This window comes from Orbicella franksi, chromosome 4 (assembly GCF_964199315.1).
Source record: "Orbicella franksi chromosome 4, jaOrbFran1.1, whole genome shotgun sequence".
NCBI classification, from domain to species: domain Eukaryota; kingdom Metazoa; phylum Cnidaria; class Anthozoa; order Scleractinia; family Merulinidae; genus Orbicella; species Orbicella franksi.
This window is the reverse complement of record NC_138148.1, coordinates 7,382,551-7,410,471: the sequence shown is the minus strand read 5'-3', so window position 1 is coordinate 7,410,471 and position 27,921 is coordinate 7,382,551. Positions and strand designations below refer to the sequence as shown.

The following is a 27,921-nucleotide window of genomic DNA, read 5'->3' as shown; positions in this document are numbered from 1 at the left end:
AAAATAAACTAGGAACAAGCTGATTGGATCTGGCTGAGTGCGAGTGAGAAAATATCAGAAATTACAGTCTTTTTGCCAATAAAAAGAACCAGACGGCACTCTATCAATTCAGACAAAGGATTCAGTGGAGAGACACGAAATCACTTTTACGACGAATCTGCAAAAATGCATTTGTTGTTATTCTTACCTTGTTTTAGCGTAAATTTGCTCGCGTTGATGGCCCAGGGCGGCCACATGATACCAAACCACACACCTACAAACTGCTGCAATACGATGATTTCAGCCATTAAGACGTTGGAAACGAAGCTGGAAAACCTTATTCCATTGCTAAACAATACTTGCACCCCAACTCCTCAGCCGACACCACCAGGTAAACTAGACTGATTCCAATAAGGTTTCCTTTTTAAACTAACCTTCTCAGATTAACATCTAACCTTGGTTTGATCGATCTCGTTTCCAATAGGTCCTGTCTCTTCTTGTAAAGACCAGTATGACACATACCCGTAAGTCATCAGCAAAAATGTCTTTCATTAAGTAAAAGATACACTTTACCATGTACTGCAGTCGTTTTATTATTATAGTTAGCTTGGAAAACGTACACGAGTTTAGGAAGCAAAGAAGCCCTTGTACTTTTCAGTATAAAGGAAAGGGGCAGGGAAGTTTAAACGTTGCGACTTCACATTTAAGGCGTTTTAACGCGGAGTGCGCTGCATGTATTGGCTGAATTGTTGGTGGTAAAATACTGGACCGATGCGAAAGTAGATTATGATGTGGGATATATTTCCGTTTGTCTTGTTCTATTGATGCCGGTGTAAGAGAAGACACCAAGTGTGTAGTGGTCAAAGAGCCGACGACACGTATCATTAATTTATTTTAATCACAACGAAGTGAAGCGATGCGAAGAGAAGTAAAGAGGTTGCAAATATAAGACAAATAGAAATAACATGATAAAGTTAGACGCTTATAGAAACGTTGTATGACTCAGCTACACGAAGCCTTGAAGAAAGCGCTCAAGACGTAATATACCAAGACCGAAAGACAGTGTTTAACCACATTTCCAAACACCGAGAAGAGAGTTGAAAATACGACGCGTAGTGGAGTATTTTGGACGAAATTCGTGGTTTTTGTTTCGTTTCTTCAGAAATCAAACGGTATTGTTTTCAGTTCAGGGGTGAACTATTTACATAGTGGAGGCTATATCCAATCAGAGTAAAGTTTGTAATTGTTAATATAAATACAGCGGCAAAATCTCCGCCAAAATTCGGTGCATCGGAACAAAATGTGTCATTTTCAACATTTCAACTGTTGCCTTGTACGAAAATGGGGAATTACGATTGAAACTCTCGTTTCTCTTTATTATATTAGACAAGAAAACTACGAACTGGACTTCTAATCGGATAGTGTTAGTGAAAAGGAAATATATTTTCGAGGTAGGGACACCGCTACACCACGCGATTTATCCACCAATATACGATATTTTAAGCCGATGGAAGCAGTTAGTTTTGTTTAGTTCAACGAAGAAATGGTACTGTTTTCCGTTTCAGTGTGATTTATTGACATAGTGAATATGAATGTTATCAGGGTAATGCTTGTAATTTACAAGGCAAACATCCATGTTCAACAAAATAAACTTGTTGAAACTAAATTTAATTTCGTGTCACGGAAACAAAAGGAAGTTAAAATGTCATACAGGTAAAAATAGTTGGCGACCTAAATGGTTCTAAATCAGACTGAAACGGCGGTATTCTAGAGAAACGAGGATATCTGTTGCCTTGGTTGATTTAAATGTGATTAAGATCACAACTACGGCGACATCAGTAATTTTGGTCAATCAGAACACTTGTCAGCAATAACAATCCTTCCTCTTTTCTGTGGCTGTTTACGAGAGAAGAACATGCATGCGCTTGGAGCGCTCGGACAATACTACAGGTACGATATATTGTGGAAGATAACTAATTCATCATATTGTATTTTAATCAACGTTGCTATATATTGCGATATTTTCCAGATTTAGTTGAATTTGTCAAATTTTCCGCCACAATTCGAGTAGCCTAACTTCTGAGATCGCGCTTTTTAAGGTAAGAAAGTTTGTATTTTGACTCATTGCCGCATTTCAAGAGTTGGTTTCCATGAAAACACCGATAGCATTTGTATTTTAGCTTCATAATATTCAAGCAAAAGTGGAGGAATTATTGGACAACTCTCGCAACACATAAGACGTCCTTTTTGAAAAGGAAAATATACTGCTTCACTGACAAGAAAACGTAGAATAGGGGTGGCGAATGGTACCCTGAAAATCGTGGATCTCGGAAATTCTTGATCCGATCTCGGAATCTCGGAAGCTTTTGTAACGAGTCACGAAGTCTCGTTTTTCATGTGTTTCTTTCGGTCTCGGGTCTCGAATTTTTTTCGCAAGGTCTCGGAGTCTCGGATTTGCTTTTTTAGCAGAGGTTCTCCAGCAAAAGTTATCGCGTTGAGCGAGCAGAGTCTGTTGCTGCATAGCGTTTACGCAAACGGCAGCAAGTACGGAACTTTTACTTCTCCTATTATATTCACTCAGCCCGCGCGCATGCTCATTTGATCAGGTTTCCGCTGACAATAACCATGCGCACGCTTTGATGCTGAAATCGCACGAAAACATAGTCGGTGGACTGTATTTTTAGTCGGTTAAGTCAAAGAATTCAAGTAACTCGATTTAGATTTTATAAGTAATTAGCCTAAGGACGTGCGATTGTAGTCTGGAATATACCGGCTGTCTTAGACGATGTATTCTAAGCTATGGTAGAATACCGTTTCGCAAAAGAAACACAATATTTTACTATAGTGGTCTTTGCAGTAAAGGAGCACTACGTCAACTGGAGAACTGCTAGAGGTCGTAGAAAATACAAATGTAGATATAACCTCTAAATAAGACGTCTTAAAGAAAACGACTAACTGCATGCTTACTTTAATTTTGCTTTACTTACATTATGTAGTGTTCTTACCATGTGTTTGGTAATCCAACGTTTTGTTCTCCTCGTCCTCTGTGGTAAGTTACTTCACATTCGTGAGTCGTGCGCCGCGTCGCCTTCTAGAGCAAGCTAAACACTTTACTTTCACAGCAGTTGACCTGCACCTCTTTAGAACCTCTATTTTGATTCGTTCTTGTTAATCTGCACCTCTTTTGTTCTTTGAGCTTCTTTGGGCTAGGGTTATTGTTTGTGTTGTTAACCTATTGTTAATTTTTTATTGTTTCGTTTGGCCAATTATAAAGAACCTTGTAAACGGTGCAGGTCGCCCCTTTCACAGTGCCTTTGTCTACCCGAGTATAAATGGGTACCTGCCAACTGTCAGGGAACTTTAAAAAATGCTCAGTAGGGGTTAACCCTTTGAATACCAAACTTTCGCCAAAAATACCGTTTTTTACCGTTTAGTTAGGTTTTTTGGCTGCCATGACGCTAAATAAGCCTAAGTTTTTGCTAAGATAGCTTTTTTTTTTACCAAAAGGAGAGATTTTTCGAGGATTCCGTGCAAAATTGAGCAATATTTCAATTCCGGGCATGCGCATAAGCCAAAATTTGGACTTCTTTTGGTGCCATTACCCGTTCTCAATTTTGTTTGTTGCCCCTTTCCTTTGTTTTTTCTCGGCCCTTTTAGTCTGGCTACCTTTTGCGTTGCATGTTCTCTCTGGCTGCCGTGGAAATTTGAATGTTAATTACGGGCGAACCCTAGAAATGGACCTTGATCAATCATAGGCATAGTGGGCCATTTTACCACCCTTTTTGCACCAAACCTGATAACGTTGTTTTTCGATTTGCGACGTCGGAATGTCGTCGATATCTAAACCTGAGAACTGTACGGACAGGCCTAGCCTAGTTCTACTATCTGCCTATCAAGAATATCTGATGACATTGAAATTGATGACGTCACAAGTGGCACTAATAAAATGACCATCAATTACGCGTATATGCGCGATTGGAGCTCAAAGGGTTAACATGCGTCGAACTCCTCGTCCTTGCATGTTAAGCCACTTGACACGTGAAGACTTTACTTTTATACCACATTTTACTGGCGATATCTGTGTGGAAGCCTCAGTCAGTGATCGCCCTCTGGAAGTACTGGCACTATTTTTGTCTCTGACTGCCGTTTCTATGGAGGGTTCTTTCCTAGGAATTGGGCTCAATTCCATCACAGACTGAAGGTAAATAGCTTCATCAATTTCCAGATGAAAATCATCATCAACATAACTGATAGAGCCCTCGGCTCTTAGCTTACTTGCAACTTGATCCAACTTAACCATGCCAGTGAACTCATAGTGAAACAGCAAACAGTCCTCTGAATCTGGAGAGTGGTGGCCTCCCACTGGAGAGTATATGTGCATTTTTGCTGCATCACAGGGTTGGTATGGTCTCCAATCTTGCACCAGCTGGTCAAACTTGTTCCAGTATCGAGCCTAGGTTTTTATCCATTTCGCGGTCGAAATTATCGTTTTACTAGGTTACTCACACAGGTGGCCTGTGCAAGAAAATAATTTGCCGGCGAATTTGTTCACGCCATGACAGCCGGTCACTATGATGCTTCATTAGTCTTTCATTGCGCGGTTAAAATACAAGCCAATACAGTTTTAGAGTAAAAGCCTTACGAAGACACAAGCAAATGCATATGTAGATCCCCTTACATCGATGCTTACGAGTAGCAAGAGCTATTCAAGATACATCTTTTATAGACAATGTCTGGTGACACGAGAATAATAATGAATAATCATGTATGAATAATTACAAAGTTAACAATTTACTTACATTTGCGTTTTCGCCGTTTCTTGTCCTCCACCCTCTCCTCGTCCATAACGCGTTATATCAACCAGTACGGAAGGTCAAAAAATATTTAGCAGCTGAAGTTAGATCGCGTAGTAAGCTCGAGAGACTAACGGATGATCGTCGATGAGAAGCTATGAGATGTTTGAAGCTAGCTGACCGGAAGTTGATGACAGCGCGTGACCTCGAAAGTAGCTTAAAGTCGGGTCGTGATAGGCCGTAAAAAGGTCGAAATGTTAATGCATAACTAAATAGTTAGCGTTTATCTGTGACTGCTATTTTGGTAGTTCAAATAAACTACAAGTTATTGATTGTATAATAGTTTTGACCACTTCCCTGAATGAGATCCAGTTTCAAGCGACCAAGAGCGCACGAATCTCACGTCTCGGGCTCGGCGTTTTGCATAATTAAGGTCTCGGGCTCGGTTTTCTCTGCACTGAGTTTCGGGCTTGGATTTTCCGAAATCGTTTAAGTCTCGGTCTCGAATTTTTAAACAACGGTCTCGGCGTCTCGGCAAGTCTCGGATTTTACCATTCGCCGCCCCTTAGAATGCCGCATCCATTCAAATCGAGCGGTGCCTGACACAGTAATGGAAAAATTATGCGTCAAATGCTTTTGCCTCCTATACTTTGAATTTATGAAAACTTTTGGCGGCCCGCTTCCCAAAGCACTTTACCGGCTATTTAAGACCAAAATCTGCGATTTTTCTACCCTATTTATGACTTGACTCCTTAATTAGTAGCCAGTTTCAGTCCTGCCCTAGTTCCCTTGTTCAGAATGATGTTAAAGGTATTGTGAATGGCTTTATTTGTTGGTCTTATCGACAATGACGAAAGAAATAGCTTCTCCTAAAAAGCATACCTTATTCAAGACAACATATCCAGTTTGAGAACAAAATGACCAAAATCGATACTGTATTTCTAACCTAAATGTCTTTAAAAAACCATACGCTTTGAGGCTGGGACATACCTATATAGCCGACATATAAGGGGTATCCCCTTCCCTAGGACAGAGTGAAAGGAAAGTATCACAAGTAAATACATTTCGAAGTGTGTTGACTGTAATAACTGATACATGTGTGGACAACTTAACTTAATTAGCTCTTTCTCTTTTAAAACACGTTCAGTACTATTCCTCGCCTGAACGAAAATCCCCAGGCTCTGGTAACTGAGCGGATCAGTGTGGTGCAAAGGGGCGCATTAGCACAATTTCCCCTCATCCCGGCACTTCGCATACACAGGATATCAAGATATCAAAACTCCAATCTTTCTGAGACTTTGAATATCTTTCCGGAAACGAAACACTATTTTCCTCTGAGAAATAGCGTCTTGTTGGAAGTTTTGTCAAACACGGACGTCTTGATGGTTTTGATATATCTTCTGAATCGTAACTAAAACTAAGGAGAAAACGGAGAAATATAGTCGTAAAACTCCAAGCTAATCACGATCAGATATCCAAACACCGTCACAATAATGATTTCCTTTGTTTAAGCCTGATGAATTATTAATGAGTTTGAGAAGGTTAACTTTAAAGCCTGGTCACGGGGAGCACACGCTCTTGTTGAGTAGGGAGAGAGTTATAAAGGAATGAAAAGAACGAAATAGTCAACCTTTGTCTCCTGTTGTCATTTCTTATACGACAACCGTTACCTACTGGTCCTACGTAACATTGTCGCGCTAAACTCGTACCTAGGCCTTTTCGCGCTCTGCAAAATTTTTTTAGTTTACATATAACATTGACAAGGGAGGCAACTCTTTGCCCAAACGTTTTGAACACAATCCGAATATTCGCTCGAATCTCTAAATTTCGTTGCTTCCACAAAACCAAACAAACACAAAACGAAGTCGAAAGATTTTACTACAACTTGGCCGAATTTGTTTTCGAATAGTTCCACGACAGTCGGAGTGTCACGTAAGACTTGCGGTTGTCGTAGCGGTTGTCGTGTTAGAGACAACGGTAGACAAAAGTAAATTGTATATTCTTTTTATTCCTTATAACTGTGTTGCTACTCAACAAGGTCGTGTGCTCCCTGTGGCCTGGTTTTCACTAGAGACGAACGCACGAATGCAAGTAACGGGGATGACCCAAGTGACAACGAAATTTGACGCAAACACAAGCACGAGCAAAATCATCCGAACATTTCCGAGCTGTTTAGGCGCGAGGTAATCTGGATCCAGTGTTTTCACTGGCCAAACATATCCACGTGTCGTAAATAACCTTGTGCTTGTGTTATGCCTGAGCGGTATTTCGTTTTCACTTGTTGCAGCGCAAACGCGAACATTAGCGCAAGCACAACTGAAAAAGGACACATTTTGAACCGGCTTCTGTTTGTGCTTTTGCCTATGTTTATGCCTAAGTCTAGCCCGTTTTCACGGTGAAATAAGAATTGCTGTGCTTGCACTTGTGCTAGCGTCGCTAGTGAAAATCAGGCTTAACGATGCAGAACGCACGATGCGAAAGAAATAAAAGGGCATGACAAGATGAGGCAACATCAGCGAAGAGTGAGAGATTTCAGTGACTAGCCTCCTCTCTAACCCTTTTTCCCTCACAGTTCTTCAAAGAGTCAAGTGTATCCACTAATGTTTGGTTCTCAAACAATTCCTGTTTACTGTCACATGGGAAACTTTGGATGTGGAGATGGAGGATGGACGCTGGCCATGAAGATTGACGGAACGAAGGTACAAATCTCTTTACCGTTACTGAAAATTGTTATTATTGAGGACATTTCAGTGAGATGGAAACCAAAGTTTTGCTTTTAATTTTCAGAGAACTTTCCATTACAATTCTCGCTTTTGGAGCGACAGAAATATCTATAATCTTGCAGGAGGTAAGACTGGGTTTGACTTACAAGAGACCAAGTTACCGACCTACTGGAACACACCCTTCTCCAAGATCTGTCTTGGTATGAAGATCGGCCATCAGATCAACTTCATTGTCATTAACACGCAGGCCAACTCTCTGTACTCACTGATCGCTGACCGGCAATACCGCGCTACCTCATTAGGTCGTAACACGTGGAAGACGCTGATTGGTTCACAGGCTTCCTTACAGCTCAACTGTAATAAGGAAGGCTTCAATGCTGTAGGTACTAAGAGTAGATTTGCTAAAGCAAGAATCGGTATCGTTGCTAATCAGCAAAATAACTGCAAAAGCTGTGACTCCAGAATCGGCTTTGGCACCGGAGGGAAACACGATGACTCCAACACTTGTGGAAACCAAGCGACGCACTCACCAGATAACGGAAACAAACACATCAAAGCGATGGGCTACATCTTGGTGCAATGACAAAACCTGTGTGATGCTGTTTAGTCAAAAAAGTCCTTAACATCTCAATAGATTAGCATTGACACGCTTTGATTTGTATATGTAATCGCAAGTGCCCGAGTGCAATTAAGGATTAATTTCACGTGTATTTTAAACGTTTTTACAAAATTGCCCGAGTCGGACGCGACGAGGGCAATTTTGAAAACTTTAGAAATAAAAGTGAAATTAATCCTTAATTGCCCGATGGCACTTGCGATTACTTGTTTATCACATAAAGGGCAAAATTCTGTTCAAAGGAAAACTTTCAAGGTCTTGCCGTCGAGTAAACAGGTTTGTCGGTTGTCAATAAAGAACAGGCTAGCAGTAGAGCGAGGAAAGCCTACTACAGTAGTAAGCAAAACACAGCAAGTTTAATTCACTCAAAGCAATTTCTTAACAAATAAAGCTTTAAGAAATCTAATTTTATTCACCTGTTTAACTTTTGCGAAGCTTGCAACGGCGTGAAACTACTTAATCGATCGATGAAAGACGTAAACAAGCGTCCAAACAGCTAATAACTTCTTGAATCCAAAACTCTCCTTTCCACCGCGAAAACTTAACGTACTAGCAAAATTTACGCTGTTTTTTACGCCGGTAAGGTGACCTTTGATACTAATGAGGCGACCCGAAGCAAAAAGAAGAAATTAATTTTCAGTTTGGCAGCCATGAGGTTCTGTGACTCTATGCTTCGTGCGACACCAGCCGACCCCACTCAAACCTTTTTCCAGGCTGCGAATCAATACATTTTTGGCTGGAAAAATCATTTTGCTTTTCCACCAAAAGACTGCGCTTTGCTGCATGTCGATTTTCGTTCACGTTAAGATGAAATAACCGCGTTTAGATCAAACTCAGAAGCGATGCGTTTCTGAAATTCCTTTTCAAAATCCGTTTGAAGCGTGAAACCAACTTAATGCAGGCGTGCTCAGTCTATCAGCATGGAGTTAATATACCCTCTTGATTACCAAAAGTGCCCTCGTGATTAGGAAAAAATGCCCTCTGTCTCAGCCAATCAGTATTCAGTAATTTTGCCCTTTATGTGACAAGAGAGAATGAGTGTACTGTAGAACAAATAAACAGTAAAAATAAAAATGTCGACTGATATCGCGGTGTTCTACATCAAATAAATTCTGCACACATAAAGGAAGGAACAATCTCCGCCACGCTCCTGGTTACGTTCCGTCCCCAAAAGTCAGAGATAACTCTTAGAATGAAAATATACATTATATATTAACAGTCTTTTTTAGAAGTCAATAATCTGTGAGAAAAAAAAAAAGAAAAAACAAGAAAAGAAAAATCCTGTTGTTTTGCACTTGAATCAGGCCACAACAGCTGGGAATTAAGAGGATTTATTTTTACACTCCCTCTGTCTAGAAGTATATAGTCTAACTGAAAGAGACAAATTACAATTACTTTGAGGCTCTGTGCCGTAATTGTCGTAATTGTCCTTGGTCTAATACAAACTGAAAATATGTTATAATTCTACTTACAATTCTTGTAATCCTCTCCCGTCCGTAAACCTTGCGTTTAGGTTATGATTCTTTCTCTGTACGAATTTAGCGTCTCTTAACGAAATAGCGTCCCCTCTGCGAGATTCGAACCGCGTGATCCCTTTTATAGTGGTATGTCCCTAGGGACCTTACATACTCACGCAAGGACTTAAGACAACTTCGTTTTCGTGCAAAACACCTGTGACCTCAAACATTGAAAAATGTTTCAGTTTCAGGTCGATTTATTTTGAAATTGTTAATCACGATATGTTGCTACCTCTTATTACACTTCCCAAAATGAGGCAAAATAGAAATAACTACATGTACAGAATGTAATTGAAACTAAGCTTCAGGAAATTGCAATGAGGCTGAAATGTAGCAGGCTGAAATACCCAAGCACTGTTTCAAATATCACTAGAAACTTGAAAAAACCAAGCTGTAAACAGGCTTCTGGTGAGAATGAACAACAGCATCACGTTCCCGACAAATTGTTTTGCGCTAGGTGTAAGCAACGACTGAATTTCTTCATCGAAACTTTTAAAAAAATAACAAACTGCAAAAAGAGCTTGGAGCAGAGAACCTCGTGTAGATCCGTTCACTGATTCTCTGTCGAAATTGTTACCTCCGTGGAGAATGCCAATGATTAACCCCGGATCATCTCGTTGAACGACGAAAAGTACCAACAGAACCATTTCTGGGAGCATACAGATAAGGCGAAAACAACAACTGATTTTGTGCAAAAAGAACTTTGAGCAGAAAACCTTGCGAAAAATGCATTGTCTATCCATAACCTAAGCAACTCGTTGTTTGAAAATGCGCGAAAGAATAGCCACGCGACGTAACAACATTGCGTTTATCAACTTTTTTCGGAGTGGATTCTACCTGACCTTCTTATCAGTAATACAACGGAACAAAGACTGCAGTTTTTACAGACTGTAAGTTTTTATACTCTTTAGAAAAGGAAACGAAATTAGAAAGAGTTTGTCTCTATCCGCTTTAAAATGGCAGGAAAAGTCACTGTCAGTAAATTCAAACGAGTGTTACATTTGTGAGAGTTGTTTGGTTGTTTTAATTTTAGCTCGGCTCTGTAATGGCGCGTGGTCTTATGTTTCTCTCGACCTACAATTTTCACTAAAAACTGAGTGAATTTCATTCGAGTCCACCACCTCTTTGATCGTATCGTTGGTGTATTTAAGACAATTTCTTTGGAATACACTTAACGAATTCCCTCTCTTTCTGCTGGTTAATTTATGATCGGAGTATAAAACCCTGATTTTAAAAGATTCGCACCGCTGACAGAAATTATTTTTGTAGTGCAACTCCAAACTTAACACAAAATTTCACACCGGAAAAACAATTTTGTAGAACTTAAGCGGGGAACTAAATGCAATAAATATTAATTTGTAAGAAATGTATCTGTTCTTTTATACATACTTTTGTGTCTAGTATATTAAATTTGTTAATATGAGATGTGAATTTCAAATACATCGCGTGGTTTGTGAAAGCATTATCATACTTTCTACTGCTAAAAAGCCTTGATATGTAAATACATTTAAGCACCAGAGCACTATTTCCGTGTTTACATAGCCTCATCTAAGCATGAGGGAGGTTCGGAGAATTCGAGACAGTTATGCAAACCCGAGACGTAGTGGCTGTCGAGAATTCTCCTAACCCCCAAAGTGTTTAGATGAGGCTATGTAAACAAGGAAAAAGTGCTCTCTTGCTTTTATGAAATAATCTCAAGAATAGGCGCGGACCTAAAACATCACAACCATGTTCACATACTCTCATCTTAACACACCTATCGACCAATGAGAGCGCGCGCAGTAGCTCAGCCGTTGTTTAATATGGCCGGGTTTTCCAAAGCCTGATTCAGCTAACCTTTTAGCGCGAATTTTGATTTCAAAATAACTTTATACACTTTTTACTGAGGTTTTATAGTTGCTTTATTCTATTCTCCAGTTCTGAAGTACAGCGATCCCAGACCCCAAAAAACTTTACAGTAATACGTTTATGCAACAGAAATCAATCGACCACTGTTACTCAGCACTTATTGTGCCATTGTCTTTACTAACATATCTTTGGCGACGACGTCCGCTGCTACTTGTAATTGATGGCATAATTGCAGCAACCTGAAATATAATCCATGCATGTTAAACAATTCTCTGTTTTCTCAATAATTGATCACTTGTCTCTTTTGTTTTGACCGTAATGTGTTAATGTGCATAAGTGTCAAAACTGAAACATCTCATCAGAGATAAAACGGAGGTATGGTGTCTATGTACCGAGAAATTCTCATATCGTGCATCGACGGCAGTTGCAGCAGCAGATATATCATGTAGAAGGAAGGCTGTTGAAGATGCCGGTGTGTGTGATTCTTGCTTCGCTCCGATCGTGTAATGTAGTTATGCAAAAGCAATTAAGCTTAAGTTTCGTCCTTCAAGCAAAAACCGGTCTGTGTTTCATGACATGCGGAGTAGGAAAGCAATATGGCGACTGTTGAGTATAATAGTGTGTGCGGTGGTTCTTACTTCTCTTCAGCAAAGTTATGTAGAAGGTGGAGAACGAAGTCTATGATCTTGAATTTGAACAGGGGAGTGAAACGAAAATCAGCGTTTAAGAGGTAATGCACTGCCATCTGCATTATGAACCGCTCCATTCTGTTTGCTCGAATGGTATTTGAAAGGTATGAATGATCTTAACGCAAAATATGCTCCTTATCATTGTCAGCCGCATTGGTGGGAAGTTGGAGCGCAGTCAGCTGGGAATGAACACGTCGCTTACGCTCAGCAATTTTATTCGGCAAATAAAATGCGACGTTTAAATCAAATCAGCCGAACTTATTCATTCGAGTCGACTAAAATTAGTATTTGATTCGGCGCATGTAAAATGCGACGTTTAATCCGTGCCTAAGGAGAATTAATTTTTCCAGGTTGGGACAAAAGAAGGCTAACATGAGTGGCGTTCACGTTATTTTTGTCAGAAACCTTTGCATAAAAGCTAATGTTTATTACCATTTACACAACAACATTGCCTCGCTTGTGTTCATTAAGCACCAACTTTTTCATGTTAGTGCATCAATGCTTCTATCAGAAAGTCACTTTTCTCACTTTCTGTAATAAAAGTGGGATTCCCTTTCGAGACTTTTACCTGGTTAAGTTTGCTTCGATTCAAGATTATCCGTGTGAAAAAAGTACAAATTGAGCACAAGCCAAATCACCACTTTTGATTAAAACCTGTCTATATCTTGACCAAATGTATACAAAAACCTCGCTCAGTGGAGAATCGAGAGATAGCACCCCTTTCTTATCCACTTCACCCAACCCTCGCTAATCTTTAACTTCTTTTCTAATTTCGCCACTGATTTGATGGATCTACTGCTTGCTATCGCGATTTTAGAGCATTAAAACGATCGATCGGATTGTGTAAATAAAATAAACACAGACAGTTTACTTTTATCGCCTACAAATAAAGCCTTGTGAATAATACAACCTCACATTTTGTGGTCTTTTGATTCATACGAAACCAACAATAAATCATACCAAATTACGGGTCTATTATCCTTTCAGTTTTAAAACTTTTTTATTCCCCTGCAAAGAGAGAAAAACAAATCTGTTCAAAGAGGCTACCTCTGCGTGAATTAGTCACTAAAAGTTCAAAATAAACCAAGAAACTGCTTTGATTTGTCGATATGGCTGCAAGCAAGAAAATATTCGCGTACTGTTGACAATAACACCTTCAGCATAAGGTGGCACAGTCATCAGAAGTTTTAATATACAGAACTCAGTCAGACCGACAACGTACGTTTTCAGTGATCTATCACGAACTCCCAAAATGCGCGTGTTATTTGCAGCTTGTTTGAGCGCCAACCTGCTCGTACTCATGGACGTTATATCATCCGCGAAGGGCGCCAAATCTTTGTCTCTTGGTAAGGGCATCAAAACACCAAAGCATCAGGCAAAACTCTACGCCGACAAAATGATGGTGTGTAACCTGATTCAGGATTCTCATGTTAACGAAGCTATTACCAAGTTGGAAGCGAAACTTGAAACTCTGATTGCGTTAGTCAACAAAACCAGTGACAAAACTCATATTCCTCAACGACCGCAACCAAGACCAGGTGACTCGATCGTTAAATTGTTTTGATAATTTTTAACAGACTCGGAGCCCTGTGTACTTTTTACGTAGCCAGCGCTTTTTAAACCGGTTAACATCTGACAGAAGTTTAATCCTTTTTTACAGCCGCTCCCGTGTTTTCTTGTAAGGAACAGTATGACAAACACAAGTAAGTTCAGTGTTAGTAAATTACGTCTTAATAATTTACAATCGTTCAATCCCTACAGCACTTTTCATGATGCAGCCCTTGGAAAGCGTTTGGTCGAAGAGAGCAAAGCCCTAGGCGGATCCGCATGCTTCATTTTATAAACTCTCCTGGGCACAGGAAGAGAGAAAATTTTTACAAGCGATTCAGTCGACGAAGAAATCAACAACAGAAATCAGTCCTAGCGGTTTATTCCTCTTGCTTTTTAATACTGTTTTAACTCAGCCCTTAATGTTTGTCCAATGATACTATACTCTAGTGCGTACAACATAGAGAATTTGTTTGGAGTTCTTCTCTTTCAGTTGCAAACTATGCACTGCACTGTTGTTTTGAACAGCAGCAAACGAAGCTACTCACCAGCCAGAGTGTTACTGTAAATGCTGGAGCTCGAGTAGAAGTACATGGCGAACTGAGCGAGACAATCCTCTGATCGTGCAGTAATGATTTAAGGATTGGCCTCATCCTCCAACAGTCCTTTCTTTCTCCCCTCAATCATCAGGTCGACAAAGAGTCAAGTGATTCCACTGATGTTTAGTTCCCAGAAGGTTCCTGTTTACTGTCACATGGGAAACTTTGGATGTGGAGATGGAGGATGGACGCTGGCCATGAAGATCGATGGCAACAAGGTACAAATCACTTCACAGCATGGTTTTAAATTACAAGCACTGTGGAAATTTATCGAATTTAAATCTTATGTTTTATCTTTTATTTCAGAAAACATTTCATTACAATTCTCACTTTTGGAGCGACAGAAATGGCTATAATCTTGCAGGAGGAAGGACTGGGTTTGATTTCCAAGAAACCAAGTTACCGACCACACCCTTCTCCAAGATCTGCCTCGGTATGAAGATCGGCCATCAGATCAACTTCATTGTCATCAACAAGCAGGCCAACTCTCTGTACTCACTGATCGCTGACGGCAAATACCGCGCCACCTCACTGGGCCGTAATACGTGGAAGACGTTGGTTGGTTCACAGGCCTCCTTGCAGCTTAACTGCAACAAGGAAGGCTTCAATGCTGTGGTTTTGACCAGACATTCTAAAACAAGAATTGGCATCATTGGCAATGAGCAAAATGACTGCAACATCTGTGATTCCAGAATCGGATTTGGTACAGGCGGGTATCCTGATGACTCCAACACGTGTGGAAACGGGGCAAAACACTCAGCAGATAATGGAGACAAACACATCAAATCCATGGGATACATTTTGGTGCAGTGAGAAGAACTTTTCCTCGCCTTTAAGGCCATTTAAAGCAAAAAAAAAGTATCTCCTGACAGAAAAGCTCTTAAGTCATCTTAACCGCTTAGTAAAGCCCTTCGATTTTTGTGAACAGATTTTAAAATAAAAAGAGTGTTGTAAAACAAACAAAAAAGTTGGTGGTGGGAATAAATATTTCTGACTTATTTTATTGTGTTTTATATCAGGTTTTTACTGAATATTACTCATCTGCAATTAACAATTAGCTGGACTGCACACAGAAGTATCGATAGCAACGCCGCGAATGAACAGTTCAAGTCCGACCAGTTTTTCTAATTACCTGCGATTACCTGCGATTAAGAAGGAAAATTTCCGCACATCTTGGACGAATTATTCTGAAACCTTTCTTTACAATATAACGCTGAAGATTTTTAGCAAATTACAACAACCAGTTTGTCAGTAAACTGCATCCATTTTAAGGAATTAATGATTAAATGTACTCAAATTTGAATGATTCAGAATATTTCAATATGGCTGAGACATAGCAACGGCAAAAAAGGCAAGAATATTTCTGCGAGTCTCTTTCCGAAGAAAAAAGTGGCTTAAGAAAAATAGATTTAGCTTTTACGGCATTTGTGCCTTGAGAAAATTATTTCCGTGTTTCTTGAGTGAATGGATTGTGCTGAGTACAAACGACTAGGTTGAACTAGAAAATTACAAATACACTCTCTATTTTTTATGAGGATATTGCTTTTCCGACTGACGCTGAATACTCTTATTTTTCTGCCGATTGCAAGCTAAAAATAATCTTTTGAATATTCTAAAATTACTGCGTATGACATTTCGGTTTTCGAAGGTATTTGGTGTCTGGATGTATGGTAGAAGAGTAATTTTAGAGCCAGCCTGCAGGCATCAGAACATCGAACATACGGCTAGTCCTGTTTTAGTTGCTTTGCGACTAGTTTTGTCGTTTAGAGAGGGAAGGATTTTATACGGTTTAATTAAAAACACTGATAGAATTGTGTTGTTTTAACAAATTTCCAACGCAAAAAATTTTGTTCTTTTCAAAATCTCAGCCTCGGGTTTATTCTTAAACTACTCTTAAAATTTCGCAAATTTCAGCCTCGATATTCTTATAAAACATATTTTTATAAAAAATAAACAGTGTAACTAAGAACAAAAACATTGTTGCTATGCTGGAAGTTTCTTGTGTCTTCCCTAACGAAATATCTACCGATGGAGGTGTATCTGTAATATCAGTGATTGTTATCGGTAATCACGAAGACAAGGACGGTCAAAAATGGAAAGCTTGACTTTTACTTAATCACTGATAAATAGCAGTGATCTCTAAAGCAATGCTATGGTCAAATTCTTCTGGCTACGTTCAACAAACAAGACCGCGTTTCTTTCGCCAGATTTCAAAATAACCGGAAGTGAGTTAATTTCCAATTAATGTTCACAATATATTTATTGCACAAATCGGGGATGAAGCCCGAGGCAGAGAGCTGACTTCCAAACAATTTAAAGCGAATTCCTCTTAGTTAGTCCAGCAAATTTAATAACTTTCCGTAGTACGAAGGTAAATTCCTAGAGATTAACATGAAATGAATTACTACAAAAATAACTAACCGAAGAGAGCAGAAAACTAAGAGGAAAATACAAAACAGACGATAAACTGAACGGCTTACCAGGGAAGGGAACCAAAAAGTTACGAGGGTAACGGACGATAAACTGACTCTAAATAAACATGAAAGGATAACACAAATATATACGGAACGAAATTTACATACGAAGCGAAGAGAAAAAAAAAGCATGCAGAATGTGAGAAAATACATTAACATACGGAACGAAAAAAAAGACACAAAGAAAAAAAGAAATAGCCACAACAGGGGAGGTTGCAGTCTTTGCCCAGCATGATCGTGGCTACTTTCTGTCCACTCAGCTTAAGTATCAGATAACCACCCTCATGGAAATGTACGTTAAGGTAGTACAGTTAACAGTGCCCTGTTTTCAGTCAAAGTCAATTATCTGTGAGAAAAAATATCCTTTCATTTTAATATCAAAAAATATTTCAGTTCCACGACGATTTCAGTTGTAATCGCTGTCGACGATATGTTGGCTACTCGTTGATTACACCTTCCATAAAGGATTCAAACTAGAACATTTAACCTACATGAACATGTAAAGCTAAATGAGGCTGAAATATTGTCAAAGAAGAATCACATTGCCGCTGCCTAAGGACTCAGTAAGGGCTGTTCTAGAAATGAAAAACTTGAACGAACTAAGCTTTATACAGGCTCCTAGGTTTACTTATGAGAGAACAAACATAAACAAGTCCGCAACTGACTACAATAGTTCTTACTCAAGTTGTAAGCGACAACTGAATTGAAATTTCCTTTTTTTCAAGTATCCTCTTCGGTAAGAAAAGGGGTTTGCCTTTTTGTTAGTAACACTTGTGTTACTAACAAGAAGGCAACTTGTGGAAAATGGCGGCGAAATGTGTATGAGTGCGGACGCGAAGTTTTGCTTTCGAGATGTATGTCAGATTTTGTTGTAATGCATTCAGTATACGTCTCATGAAAATCTTCACAATAACGTTTTTTTTCCTTCAAAAGAAAACAGACTGCAGTTCTTTAGCTTTTATGCACATAGAAGAGGAAGCAAAATCAGAAACGTTTATGTGTCCTGGCAAGCGAGAAGGTTCAAAGAAAATGGATGACAATCACGCAATTTCGCCTAATGTTGTAGATGTTAAAATGGACGCGTTGAAACTGTACACTGCGGTAATAAACTAACGTTTTTAACAATCAGACATGTGGTGTAGTTGATTTCATCCCGCTTTTATTTTGACGGAATACTTGGCGCGGGCCTGCTGGCAAGCTTTAATGTCACCGAGTTTTGGACGAAAGCTTAGTTTTATTTATAATATTGACATATGGTCCAAAATGGTTTCGATCAATGTTATTGTGTTTTACCTGTGTTACACTTTGGGAGGAAAAAAATCTCAGACATATTAGAGTTGGAACCAACCCCTTCTTCTCAGAGAAAAAGCGGAAAGCCACATTAACGAGGGATTAACAGACAAAAAAACAAGGCTTTATGAAATCTGATCAGTATGGCTGAAATATAGCCGGCGAAAAAGGTGTAAATGGACTATTGACCAGGCGTGAGATCAGAATGTATGGATATTGGCCATTTTTTTTACGTATTTTGTTTATGGACCGAGACGGAGTCGAGGTCAAAAAATACGCGAAAAAAGAACAAGGTCAATATCCATTATCTTGAGCAAACAAGCTTGGTCAATATGAGATTTATTTTTTGGAAAAAATATGCTATTTCCTTGAGATTCACAGCGGGTAATCCCGATATCTTGCCCACTCGGGTATTCAATCACAGCGCAGGATTCGGCTCATTCTATCCTGCTCACAGAGCTAGCCATATAATGAAGGCGAGTAACTCTATGTGAGTCAATCTCATAAGTCCTCAGATAGTGCGCTGACGGTTTAACCGCTTAGTTTCGGTCGCTAGACTTGAACAATTATTTATGGCTTCAAATGTTTCAGACTACGTAGCTGCCATCTGAGGCTCTGACCTTGCAATGAATCGTAGATACATAGAATGGTTTTTCAAATGAGTAGAGTAAAACCGAAACCAAAGTAATCAGTCTGCCCAATGACAAAGGGCACGGACAATCAAGTGAAGCATTGAAAACTCAAAGCAAACACAGGAGTCCGTCACATCAGATAAGACGATGAATAAAAGGGACAACGCGATGTTTTGTTTTCATGACGGCCATTTTGAATTTTAAGTAGTAAAATATAAGGGATCATGGATGGCTGACGCAAATCGGAAATTCTCGGGACATCCGCTGGTGCCCCGAGAACCTCCCACCAGATGAACGCGTACTAAAATTCAAAATGTTCGGCAAAGGGCTGCAGGTCAGGCCCCTCCACGACAGCGGCGTTCATTACCTCCTCCTAAAAGTGGAAAAGGGATGCACGTAAACCCTCCGCCTTTCTTCGGCAGTTGGGAAGATTATAAAAAAAAAAAATGATGTTCAAAGACGTTCCGCTTACCCATTTTGATTTAACGCAAACTGGTGCAAATACCTCAAAATCCCTGTCAAAGGGGTGTTTTCGCGCAACGAGGAAAAACCTCTTCTCCATTCACCGTGTATCATCAACCTGGACGATTTCGGAAGCATGGGCACACACTGGGTTTGTTGCTGGGGCGCGAAAAACGGTGAACATGAATATTTTGACTCTTTCCGACTGCCGCCGCCGAATGAGTGGGAATTAGAACTGAAAAAAATTAGGAAAGAAGACCTTTCTTCGTAATGACAACCAGCTGCAGTGAGAGACAGGCGTGTGACACCGAATGTTGAAGGTACAGGAAAAATAGTTTTGACAAGAAACAAACGCAAAATGCTCAAAGTGAAGTGCGCTGTGTGCGGAATCACCAAAAGCTGTTTTTTGCCGGGAAACTGACGGGGCCCTCTCGCGCAGAGGGCTCTGGAATCTTAAGCAGCGTCGTCGACACCGGGCTCGAGCTGTTTATCTCAAAAGGTATCCCCTTTCTCGCAAAAAAAGGCGTCCAGGCTGGCAGATATTATGCCTCTGAGGCAATGAGAAAAACTGCGTTGCAAAAGAAAGCAGTAAACTATGGCATGAAAAAAGCTCGGCCTGCGATTGAAAAAGTTGGGCGCGAGTTGCTTGACCAGCTTTCAACAAAAGTGAGGTCAAACTACCGATACAAGACTGATAGAGCTGATCTTGATGGCGCGGGCTTTGACATTCATTCGGCGATTGGAAAGCTCCCTGCCCCCAAAAAAGGTTGGACCTTGCCTGGGCACAATTATACCGGCCCATACAATCCTCTTGAACAACAACTGAAATATAATCCAGAAACAGGAGAAATTATTGAAATATATAACAGCCTACCGGCCCTACTGACGCTGTAGCTATGCAACATGACGTTGATTACAGTAGTTGCGCTTTTCGTAAACAAAAATATGGTGGAAACGAGAAAAAAATACTAAAACGCCGCAAACCGTTAAATTGTCAAGTCTCTTGATTCTATTCCGTGGAAAAAAAGACAATGGGGGCATGCACTCGCGCGAAACGTTATCAACTCAAAACAAAAACTTGGTTTGGGTTACAAAAATATAAAACCGTTTGCTTTCTGCCAACTCTCGGTTCACAAAAAAATTTTTTCAGGCCAAGGTAGCCGTTTTGTTGTTCCGAACAGCTTGAAATCATAATACATGTTGCCCTTTTCTGGTTGTCTCATTCCAGTGTAAGCTTTTTATTGTTTAGAACGGCTTGAATTCATAATACATGTTGCCATTTTTTGATTGTCCCATTCCAATGTTGAACTGAGATATAGTCCGTGCGCTGTCTGTTTTGCAACGCCTACGCTAGCGAAGACGGCGCCCACACGAACACTATTGGCCCATTTTCATGTTCCAGTTTCAACACGACCGATGGTCCGTATTTATTGCGTCCGCGATCTTGGACTTCATGCACCTTGTATATGCCCGTCTGGGTATCGCGCCATTTGACGACTTCTTCTCGCTCTTGGAAGTCTTTGACTGCTGGCCAGTAGCGCCTATCTTTTGGTGGTGTATCAACGATGTCGCAAGTTTGTCCTCGGTCCATTTTGTTATCTCCCCAAGAGTTGCATTTGTTTAATAGGAAAAAAGTTGATGACGGCTTCGATGAAACTTAAATTCGACGTTGCCGTTCAATTGACCCTCTTCGCCGCCTGCGCCTATTTTTTACCAAACTTGCTTGCTAACGCGGCCCACAACAACCGCACGCTAGATCTTCCTGCCTCGTCAATAGGCTCTTGTGCATTTCTGTACTCATCTCGTGTCATCCCCTGCTCGTCAAACACATCTTCAATAGGCTCTTGTGCCTTTCTGTACTCTTCTTCTGTCATCCCCTGCCACATTATTTATCTTACAGCCTCGGAATCAAACTGCATTCTCGCCGCCTTCACAGGTCTTGTATATATTTCAAAAAATTACTGCTCTCGCCGTCCGTTCGAATTAACATTTAAAAAATTCACGGCTTCGTTTGCATATTATAAAAACATAATTGTCAGTGGTCACTTGATTGCGTTTCTTGTAAATGAATATTTCACGCCTGAGTGGCAGAGACACGTGCGTGATATTACACGCGAAGTTGTTGATTGCTTACATGACGCGCTTCCGGTTGTTTAAGACCTTCAGACTACAGCTTCCCGTTGCGAATTCCTCTTGGCTTCAGTTAAAGCCGGTTGCATTCCTCTTGGCTTCAGTTGAAGCCATCAGAAATTTTCAAAGCCACCAGGAATGTTGAAGCCAAGAGGAATTTTACAGTCAGATTTCTATTTTTGCCCACAGTTTGTTAGAATACGGCATTTCTTCTCGGCCTGGTCAATAAAAATAACACTTTTCACCTTTTTTCGAAGAAAAATTGGGCACGAAACGCGGTAGAACAAAGAGATTTCACTAGCACGATAAAAAGAAACAGCTGATCAAGGGATTTTCCCTATTTCACACTTGATTGCGTTATTAACGCACGCGTCTAGTGACTAACCTTCTCGAAAGTTCAATGCTATTTTTGTGGCATGACAAATATTTACCTGTGTTTCTATGGATGGGTTAAAAATACCTTAGTTATGTCATTTCTATTTCTTCACTCTGGCCCTCCCCAGACCTCACCGAGTAAAACTATAAATTTGGCCAAAGTGAACTCATGCTCCGAAGATGGCACAAACCCAGAACAGGAGGCGTGTTTACTCCTTTCTTGAGAATCTTGCCGCTGTTACGAACGTATCCAGTTCACAAGCTCGAATTAGGCCGGCAAGAAAACTATCTGACCGCGCAAAACTTGTGAAGAGAAGAAACAACATTCGCCAGAAACTGAGAGCATTGGCCAAGTCCGTCGAGACGGCTGAGGCCGAGATCGAAATTGCTGATCAGGAGATCCGGCATCTAGAAATAGCCGTCGAGGAGGGCTCTGATGGCGAAGAAGATTGAGCTGTATCGCCGATCTGCTCCTCTCAGTCTTTATCAATAAAAAAATCAACAATATCTTGCTGTGTTGTGGTTTATTAATTACACGTTCGATCGATACTCGGTGAAACACAAATCGAGGTTTTTTTTTTTGCTTTTTGTTTTTGCTTTCTTCTGTCTGCGTGACTCCGACACATCTTGTAGCAACAAAAAAGAGGCTGCGTTCTCAATACTCGTTAATTTTTGTAGCATCTAACCCGCGGCGCGATTTCATCGACGAAACTCGTCAGTGATGGCGGCTGGCATAAATATACAGGCGCTTCGGCCGTGAAGAGCTTGGTAACCAGCCCGTGACAAAATAACGTCAGGGTCTATTTTTTAGAATAAAGCCAGCAAGCTGCTGTGGATTCATCCGTTTCATGCCGTCAACAAAATCCTCTGGCAAGAATAGTAAACTCTTATCATGATTCTGCATGCCAAAACACCATCATTTATGTTCTCCTCTTTGTTTGTCTTTGCGAAGTTTTGGCTTCTTTTGGCTTTGATCAACCGGCCCTTTTCTGCCGCGACCCATGTTTTGTTATACAGTGACTGTTATACCAAGGGAACCCGTCTGTTCAATAAGAAATTTGTCTGGGACCGCTCTCGGCGTTGGCGCAGGCAATGCCGATTTCGGGGCAGACAGTGCCAATTCCGGCGGTGTAACACGCGTGTATAACAAGAGTTTTGGGAACGGGTCATTTCAGCCTTCTTATTTTGAGGCGAGCCGCGAGGCGAGACTCAAAATAAGGCTAAAATGGCCCGGTCCCAAAACTCTTGTTATACAGGTGTTATCTTTCTTCTGTGGTTGTTTTCAGGTGTGCAGTTACTGACACATTGTGCAGCAAACTAAGAAAACAAACACGCATTATGAGCAAATTTTCTTTTCACTAAGGATATTTTTATTTCCTTGACATGAAAATCAATGCGTTCATTTACAGTTTGCTTGGCTCAACTTTCAAGATTATTAATTGAAAACAATGACTTAGCTCTCAAAATTGAAAACAGATTTTCGCGTGAACATGGAAGACGAAGAACGAGTCCGGTCTCCATCCGGTCCGACTTTTATACCTGTCTTTTAGTCTTTGCACGTGATTTAAGCCAATCAGGTAGCATAGAAATTCAAAGCCAAATCAAATCCGAGTTATTTTCGTAGTCTGTTAACAGACCCTCTATTTTGTCTTAAGTTCGTCGAGATCGCGAGCTTAGCAAAATATTAACCCCGCGTGTCGGAAATTAACGAGCCAAAACCCAAGGGAGTGGCCTTGTAGCTGGGGAAAGACAAAAATAGAAGAACCTTTTATTTTTTCCACGAGGCTTGCGGCCGCTTTCGCGTGCTCGCTTAGCTCAAGCTTTCGAAGAAAACTAGCTTGAAGCAAAAGAGAAAAATAAACGTCTGTGGACCAACTACACCTTCGACACTCACATGAAAACACTCTATAGGTTTGCAAAGTCACCAATCGGAGGCAGCGTAGCCCGTCAGCTCCTTCATGCAATATCTGCCTGAACTGAACACTGAGTCAGACTTTGTCCCGAGATGAAAAGAAAGGAAACTAGACGTAGAATAAAAAGGAGATAATCAGTTACTAAGTTCACAGCCTTGTTGTTGTCAGTGTTTAAAAAAAGAAGGTCACTCAAAAAACACATATTTTTTGTCAACGCTAATAAAAATAAATATTCTTAATAAAAGTTAAGCCACTCACCGAAGTTTCAGCCTATTTTGAAATTTGTCTCCAACGAAGCCCAAAATTCGAACATCGTTGCCGCCATTTTGAATAGTATTCAGCAGCCAGACCGCGGTTTCGTGACGTCATTCCGTCCAAGAGAGTTTGTCCAAATGGCTTCCGAAGAGCCTTTTAACTACCACTCTGGGTTATGGCTGCTCTTGAGCCATATTATTTTGAACCAAACATGCTCCAAACTCCGAAATGATAGCATTGAAGATAGTGAAGTGGATAATCGCTTGGAAAAAAATAGATTTTGCTGACCTTGTGAAGGATGCCAAGTCAGTTGCAGGTTTTTCTCCTTCCCGCCAATTTCGAGTCGGGCGGAATGACGTCACATAATCACGGCCTGGCTGCTAAGGCAGTTTCAAAATGGCGGCCTCCGAAGTCGATCTTTCAAGACGAATTTCTTCAGGATAGCGGGCACTTCAAAGACTGAAACTTCGGTGAATGGAAAACCTGAATGTTTACTTGGTATTGGCGAAGACAAAAAAAAGTAAGCTTTCGGAAGTTACCTTCTCCTTTTATATATACTAAAAGCTGATGGCTTTAATCCTCGCACTGAAAGTTCAATACCAGCATTGATTTGCATTTCCAGCGTAAGCAGGGGATCAGAAGGGGCGAATAAGTGAGATATGCTCGTGTATGAAGGAGCTAACCTGGCTATCAAGAACGTATAAAAGTTTCCATCTCTACAGACAGGAAACAAAATTTCAGATAGTCTTTGATCGGTTTGGAATGCCGGAATTGTGTCAGCCGATTTCATCTTGGTCTGGCTTAGTTTTCTCCCTCCCCTGCCCCCAGGGAAGAGGGTATCTTAGGCCAGTATTGCAGTCTGCAAGCCCTAAGTACCACTAGACAAGAATCCAGCATAAAGCAAGTGTGCTTTCAATGTTTAGCAATACAAACAAAATCTCTCTGTTAATATTTCAACCTCTTGATGAATATAATAAACGCATCTTAAAATACATCTCAAAAAAAGAGCTGGACTTCGAGTCTCTTCGGTTGGAACTTAACATGGTCACAAAATTTGATTATCATTTCTTTTTTTATCGCGTCGAGATTTCTTTATGACGTCACCAGCAGATACACATTTTTTATAAGAATGTTGTTTTCCTAGCGGAGGTTGAATATTATTATTTTTTTGCCGAATGTAGGCTGAAAATATTCCTGTCAATATTCTTAGATTATAGCGTATGACATTTCTGTTTTCGAATCTATTTGGTGTCTGGATGTTTTTGAAGTAATTTTGGAGCAGGCTTCTCTCAGAAAATATGTTATTGGGATTAAACATACGGCTAGTAATGTTTTTGTTGCTTTTCGGCTAGTTTTACCGGATAGAGAAAGGAATTTTATACGAATTAGTTAAAAACATATTTTGTATTGTATTTACAAATTTCCAACACAATAAAATTATATTTCTTTCAAAATCTTAGCTTCGGGTTTATTCTTAAAATATACTTAAAATTGTGCAAATTTTAGCCTCGACCATATTCTTCTAATAAAGAGAGAGTGTCATACGTTAGAGACTTTAGCCCTGATTACCTGACGAGTGCGAATGACGGAAGCTATTTTAAACTTTTTTACTAGACATCCTCTATCCTTAAGGTGGCTTACTACAGTTTTGATGTATTATAACAGCCCAGCTTCTAACTCTTTTGAAAAATGTCCCAAGATGTTTTTCCTTTCTCATCTGATTCTTAATAATACCCAATTACCTTTCTCGAAAAAATTCTGCATAAAACGCAATTTTTTTTATAATTTTTTAAAGACGTTCAAATTTGCCGCCATTTTGGTCCACCATTCGCACCAGTCTTGCTCGGTTTGAAGTAAGTCGTGACGTAAGTTCAGGAACACATGATTTGGGTCGTGACTTATCTGACTTGAAAACAAGTGGGAGTTTTGCTTCAGAGTTGTCTACATTTAGTTGAAAATGCCGGAAAGGTGCGTTTCCGCTCTTTGTAACAACGTTAATGATCCAGAAAACAACATCAGTTCTCCTGAACCTACGTCACAGGCGTCAGTCACGTCGCCATTTTGAGCACGTTATTCTTATGATCAGCGGCAGGGGTCGACCGTAAGAAAACAGAATTTTGAACTTTGTAAAAATTCGTAAAGAAATTGCGTTTTACCCAAATCGAAAATTTTTTTCGCAGAAGTTCATTAGGTGAAATGTAGAATTAGATGAGCGAAAAAAAAAATTGACATTATGGGCACTTTTAGTCTTTTACCATTCTATGTGAAACTTGAACAATTAAACGTCAACAAATGGCCAAAATGAACGACCGAATACCTAAGAAGAGACTTGGCACTAGTAGGTTAAATCACGTTTTTCTCAAAATCTACCCGTATGATCCCACCTTAAAATTTCAAGAATAAGAAGTGTGCTCTGAGTTAAGGTGGCCGAACACAGTTTTGGCGCGCGCTTTTGCTGATGTAATTCAGCGCGCGCACAAGTACTGCAAAAACAAACATGCCGTCAATAGAGCGATCCTTTAATTTACTCAATACTCGCCTTATCTGTGCTATTTTTCTCTATACTTGAACACTGTGTATTGATGGCTTTAGTCTTTTATTACAAAGATATGTTAAAAAAGATAGCGATGCAAAGAACCCAGCAATTCTCAGCATTTTCTTTCTTACCGAAAGAACCCAGTTAAATGCAGCGCATGCGTAGTAAGTCAAAAAATTGCGATTGAATGAAAAATTGCACTCTCGGAAATACGCCTATTTCTCGAGAACCGCTCATTAGAATTTCACGAAATTTTGCACGAAAATACTTTAGGAAATAAGTAACTGGAGTATTGAAATAATTGAACTTTAACAAAGGAAATTTGAGATATTCCAGTGAACCTTCAACAATGGATAATTAAAGATCTCTCTGTTAAATTATTACCAAAATGGTGTCAACTTGTGAGAATCGTTACAAGCTTGTTGCACGCAAATTATAAAGAAAATCTAATGACTGTTTTTTCTACAAATAAACAAAACCGATTTTAAAGGCCTGTTTATATTTGTTCATGTTGCCATGGCAAGGGCACACACGTCAGCTTAACCGTCAAAAAACCAAAGTTTGTGTTGTTAACTTGCTTGCTGCCATTTTTGGCGACCGAGGGATCAAGGGTTTTGGAGAAAAAGGTGAATGAAACACAGGTATCAAAACTATGTTCAGCCACCTTAACATTCATGCAGATTTTTCGCAAACTAAGAAAATGTGAAATCGAAAATGGCTCAAAACTTGTCTTACATATTTTTTTTAAATTTTGGCTCTAAACGTGATTCACTACTACAAATCAACTGTGAAAATTCAATCATGGATTGTACGGAAGGTTTTTGAGCAATCCTCGATCAAAGACTGGCTTTTACAACCTTGGACGAGAATTAAATTGCGCATACCCTTCATTCAAGCGCGCGCGCATGTGAAGCCATGTATCGAGTGCGAGAAAGCAAGAATAATTTGGAGCTCTTTTACCGGTTGTTTATCGAGTTTTTGGTCATATTTTTTTGGCCCTAGGCTTAAACATATCTTTGAACGGAGTTTGAAACTATTGCTACGTATACCGAAGTGATTTAACGCCTTTCAAGCGCTGAAGTGGTTTTCGTTTCTTATTGGGGTTGCTTGCGTCATTTGTGCACGCGCGATTAATACTGACGTCTGGCAAGCAATCATAGCGCGCGCTACTAGTCTGCGAAAAACTGTAGTAAGCCACCTTAAGAGTTCCTGTTCCTGTTTTCAATTGAAGGTGAAAGAGCTTCCGAAACTGAATTTGATCTCAGCTATCATTTTAATTTGGATTAGGCTCAATCTCTGACGTTCGTCAAAGAATGTGTTTCCCTTTCTGAGGTATAAAAGAAGATTCGGCTTCACAAATGTAGTAAACTGTGCTTTAACACTTCAAGAGATCTCACTGGATCTATTCTGGGAATAATCAACTAAACAGGCAGACAGTTCGAGATGAATGAATCTCCCGTAAACTGCAGAGAAAACCCGGTCTTTGAAAATATTCACAAGCCGGCTTCGTTGGGTTCCTTTCATATATTAGAAAACGCGAAT

The 27,921-nt window shown here is 40.0% G+C and overlaps 2 protein-coding genes and 1 long non-coding RNA gene across 4 annotated transcripts in view; 2 read left to right on the top strand and 1 right to left on the bottom strand.

Annotated features, from left to right (window-relative positions):
- The window catches only part of LOC145484479 (uncharacterized), a 154,267-nt gene that overhangs the window by 102,639 nt on the left and 23,707 nt on the right, over nucleotides 1-27,921 (bottom strand). The window lies entirely within an intron of this gene.
- Nucleotides 109-9,789, top strand: LOC145484446 (putative skeletal organic matrix protein 5). The gene is made up of 4 exons (XM_081463070.1): nucleotides 109-370; nucleotides 464-503; nucleotides 7,345-7,471; nucleotides 7,560-9,789. The coding sequence occupies exons 1-4, from the start codon at nucleotides 166-168 to the stop codon at nucleotides 8,076-8,078; spliced, it is 891 nt and encodes a 296-aa protein (XP_081319196.1). The 5' UTR covers nucleotides 109-165; the 3' UTR covers nucleotides 8,079-9,789.
- On the top strand, nucleotides 9,786-15,922 carry LOC145484470 (putative skeletal organic matrix protein 5). Of its 2 annotated transcripts, none has more exons than XM_081463093.1 (4): nucleotides 9,786-13,703; nucleotides 13,826-13,868; nucleotides 14,404-14,530; nucleotides 14,619-15,922. In XM_081463093.1, the coding sequence occupies exons 1-4, from the start codon at nucleotides 13,418-13,420 to the stop codon at nucleotides 15,123-15,125; spliced, it is 963 nt and encodes a 320-aa protein (XP_081319219.1). In that variant the 5' UTR covers nucleotides 9,786-13,417; the 3' UTR covers nucleotides 15,126-15,922. The 2 variants fall into 2 exon arrangements, with proteins under 2 accessions (XP_081319219.1, XP_081319217.1); XM_081463091.1 differs by having other exon boundaries at nucleotides 11,850-11,948.

What these genes read in the sequence shown, in the direction of transcription:
- LOC145484446 (XM_081463070.1), top strand. Translation starts at nt 166, where the DNA reads ATGCATTTGTTGTTATTCTTACCTTGTTTTAGCGTAAATTTGCTCGCG. An exon ending in TCCTCAGCCGACACCACCAG is followed by an intron (nt 371 to 463) that starts GTAAACTAGACT and finishes CGTTTCCAATAG; the next exon opens with GTCCTGTCTCTTCTTGTAAA. An exon ending in TGAAGATTGACGGAACGAAG is followed by an intron (nt 7,472 to 7,559) that starts GTACAAATCTCT and finishes TTTAATTTTCAG; the next exon opens with AGAACTTTCCATTACAATTC.
- LOC145484470 (XM_081463093.1), top strand. Translation starts at nt 13,418, where the DNA reads ATGCGCGTGTTATTTGCAGCTTGTTTGAGCGCCAACCTGCTCGTACTC. An exon ending in ACGACCGCAACCAAGACCAG is followed by an intron (nt 13,704 to 13,825) that starts GTGACTCGATCG and finishes CCTTTTTTACAG; the next exon opens with CCGCTCCCGTGTTTTCTTGT. An exon ending in GAACAGTATGACAAACACAA is followed by an intron (nt 13,869 to 14,403) that starts GTAAGTTCAGTG and finishes CTCAATCATCAG; the next exon opens with GTCGACAAAGAGTCAAGTGA.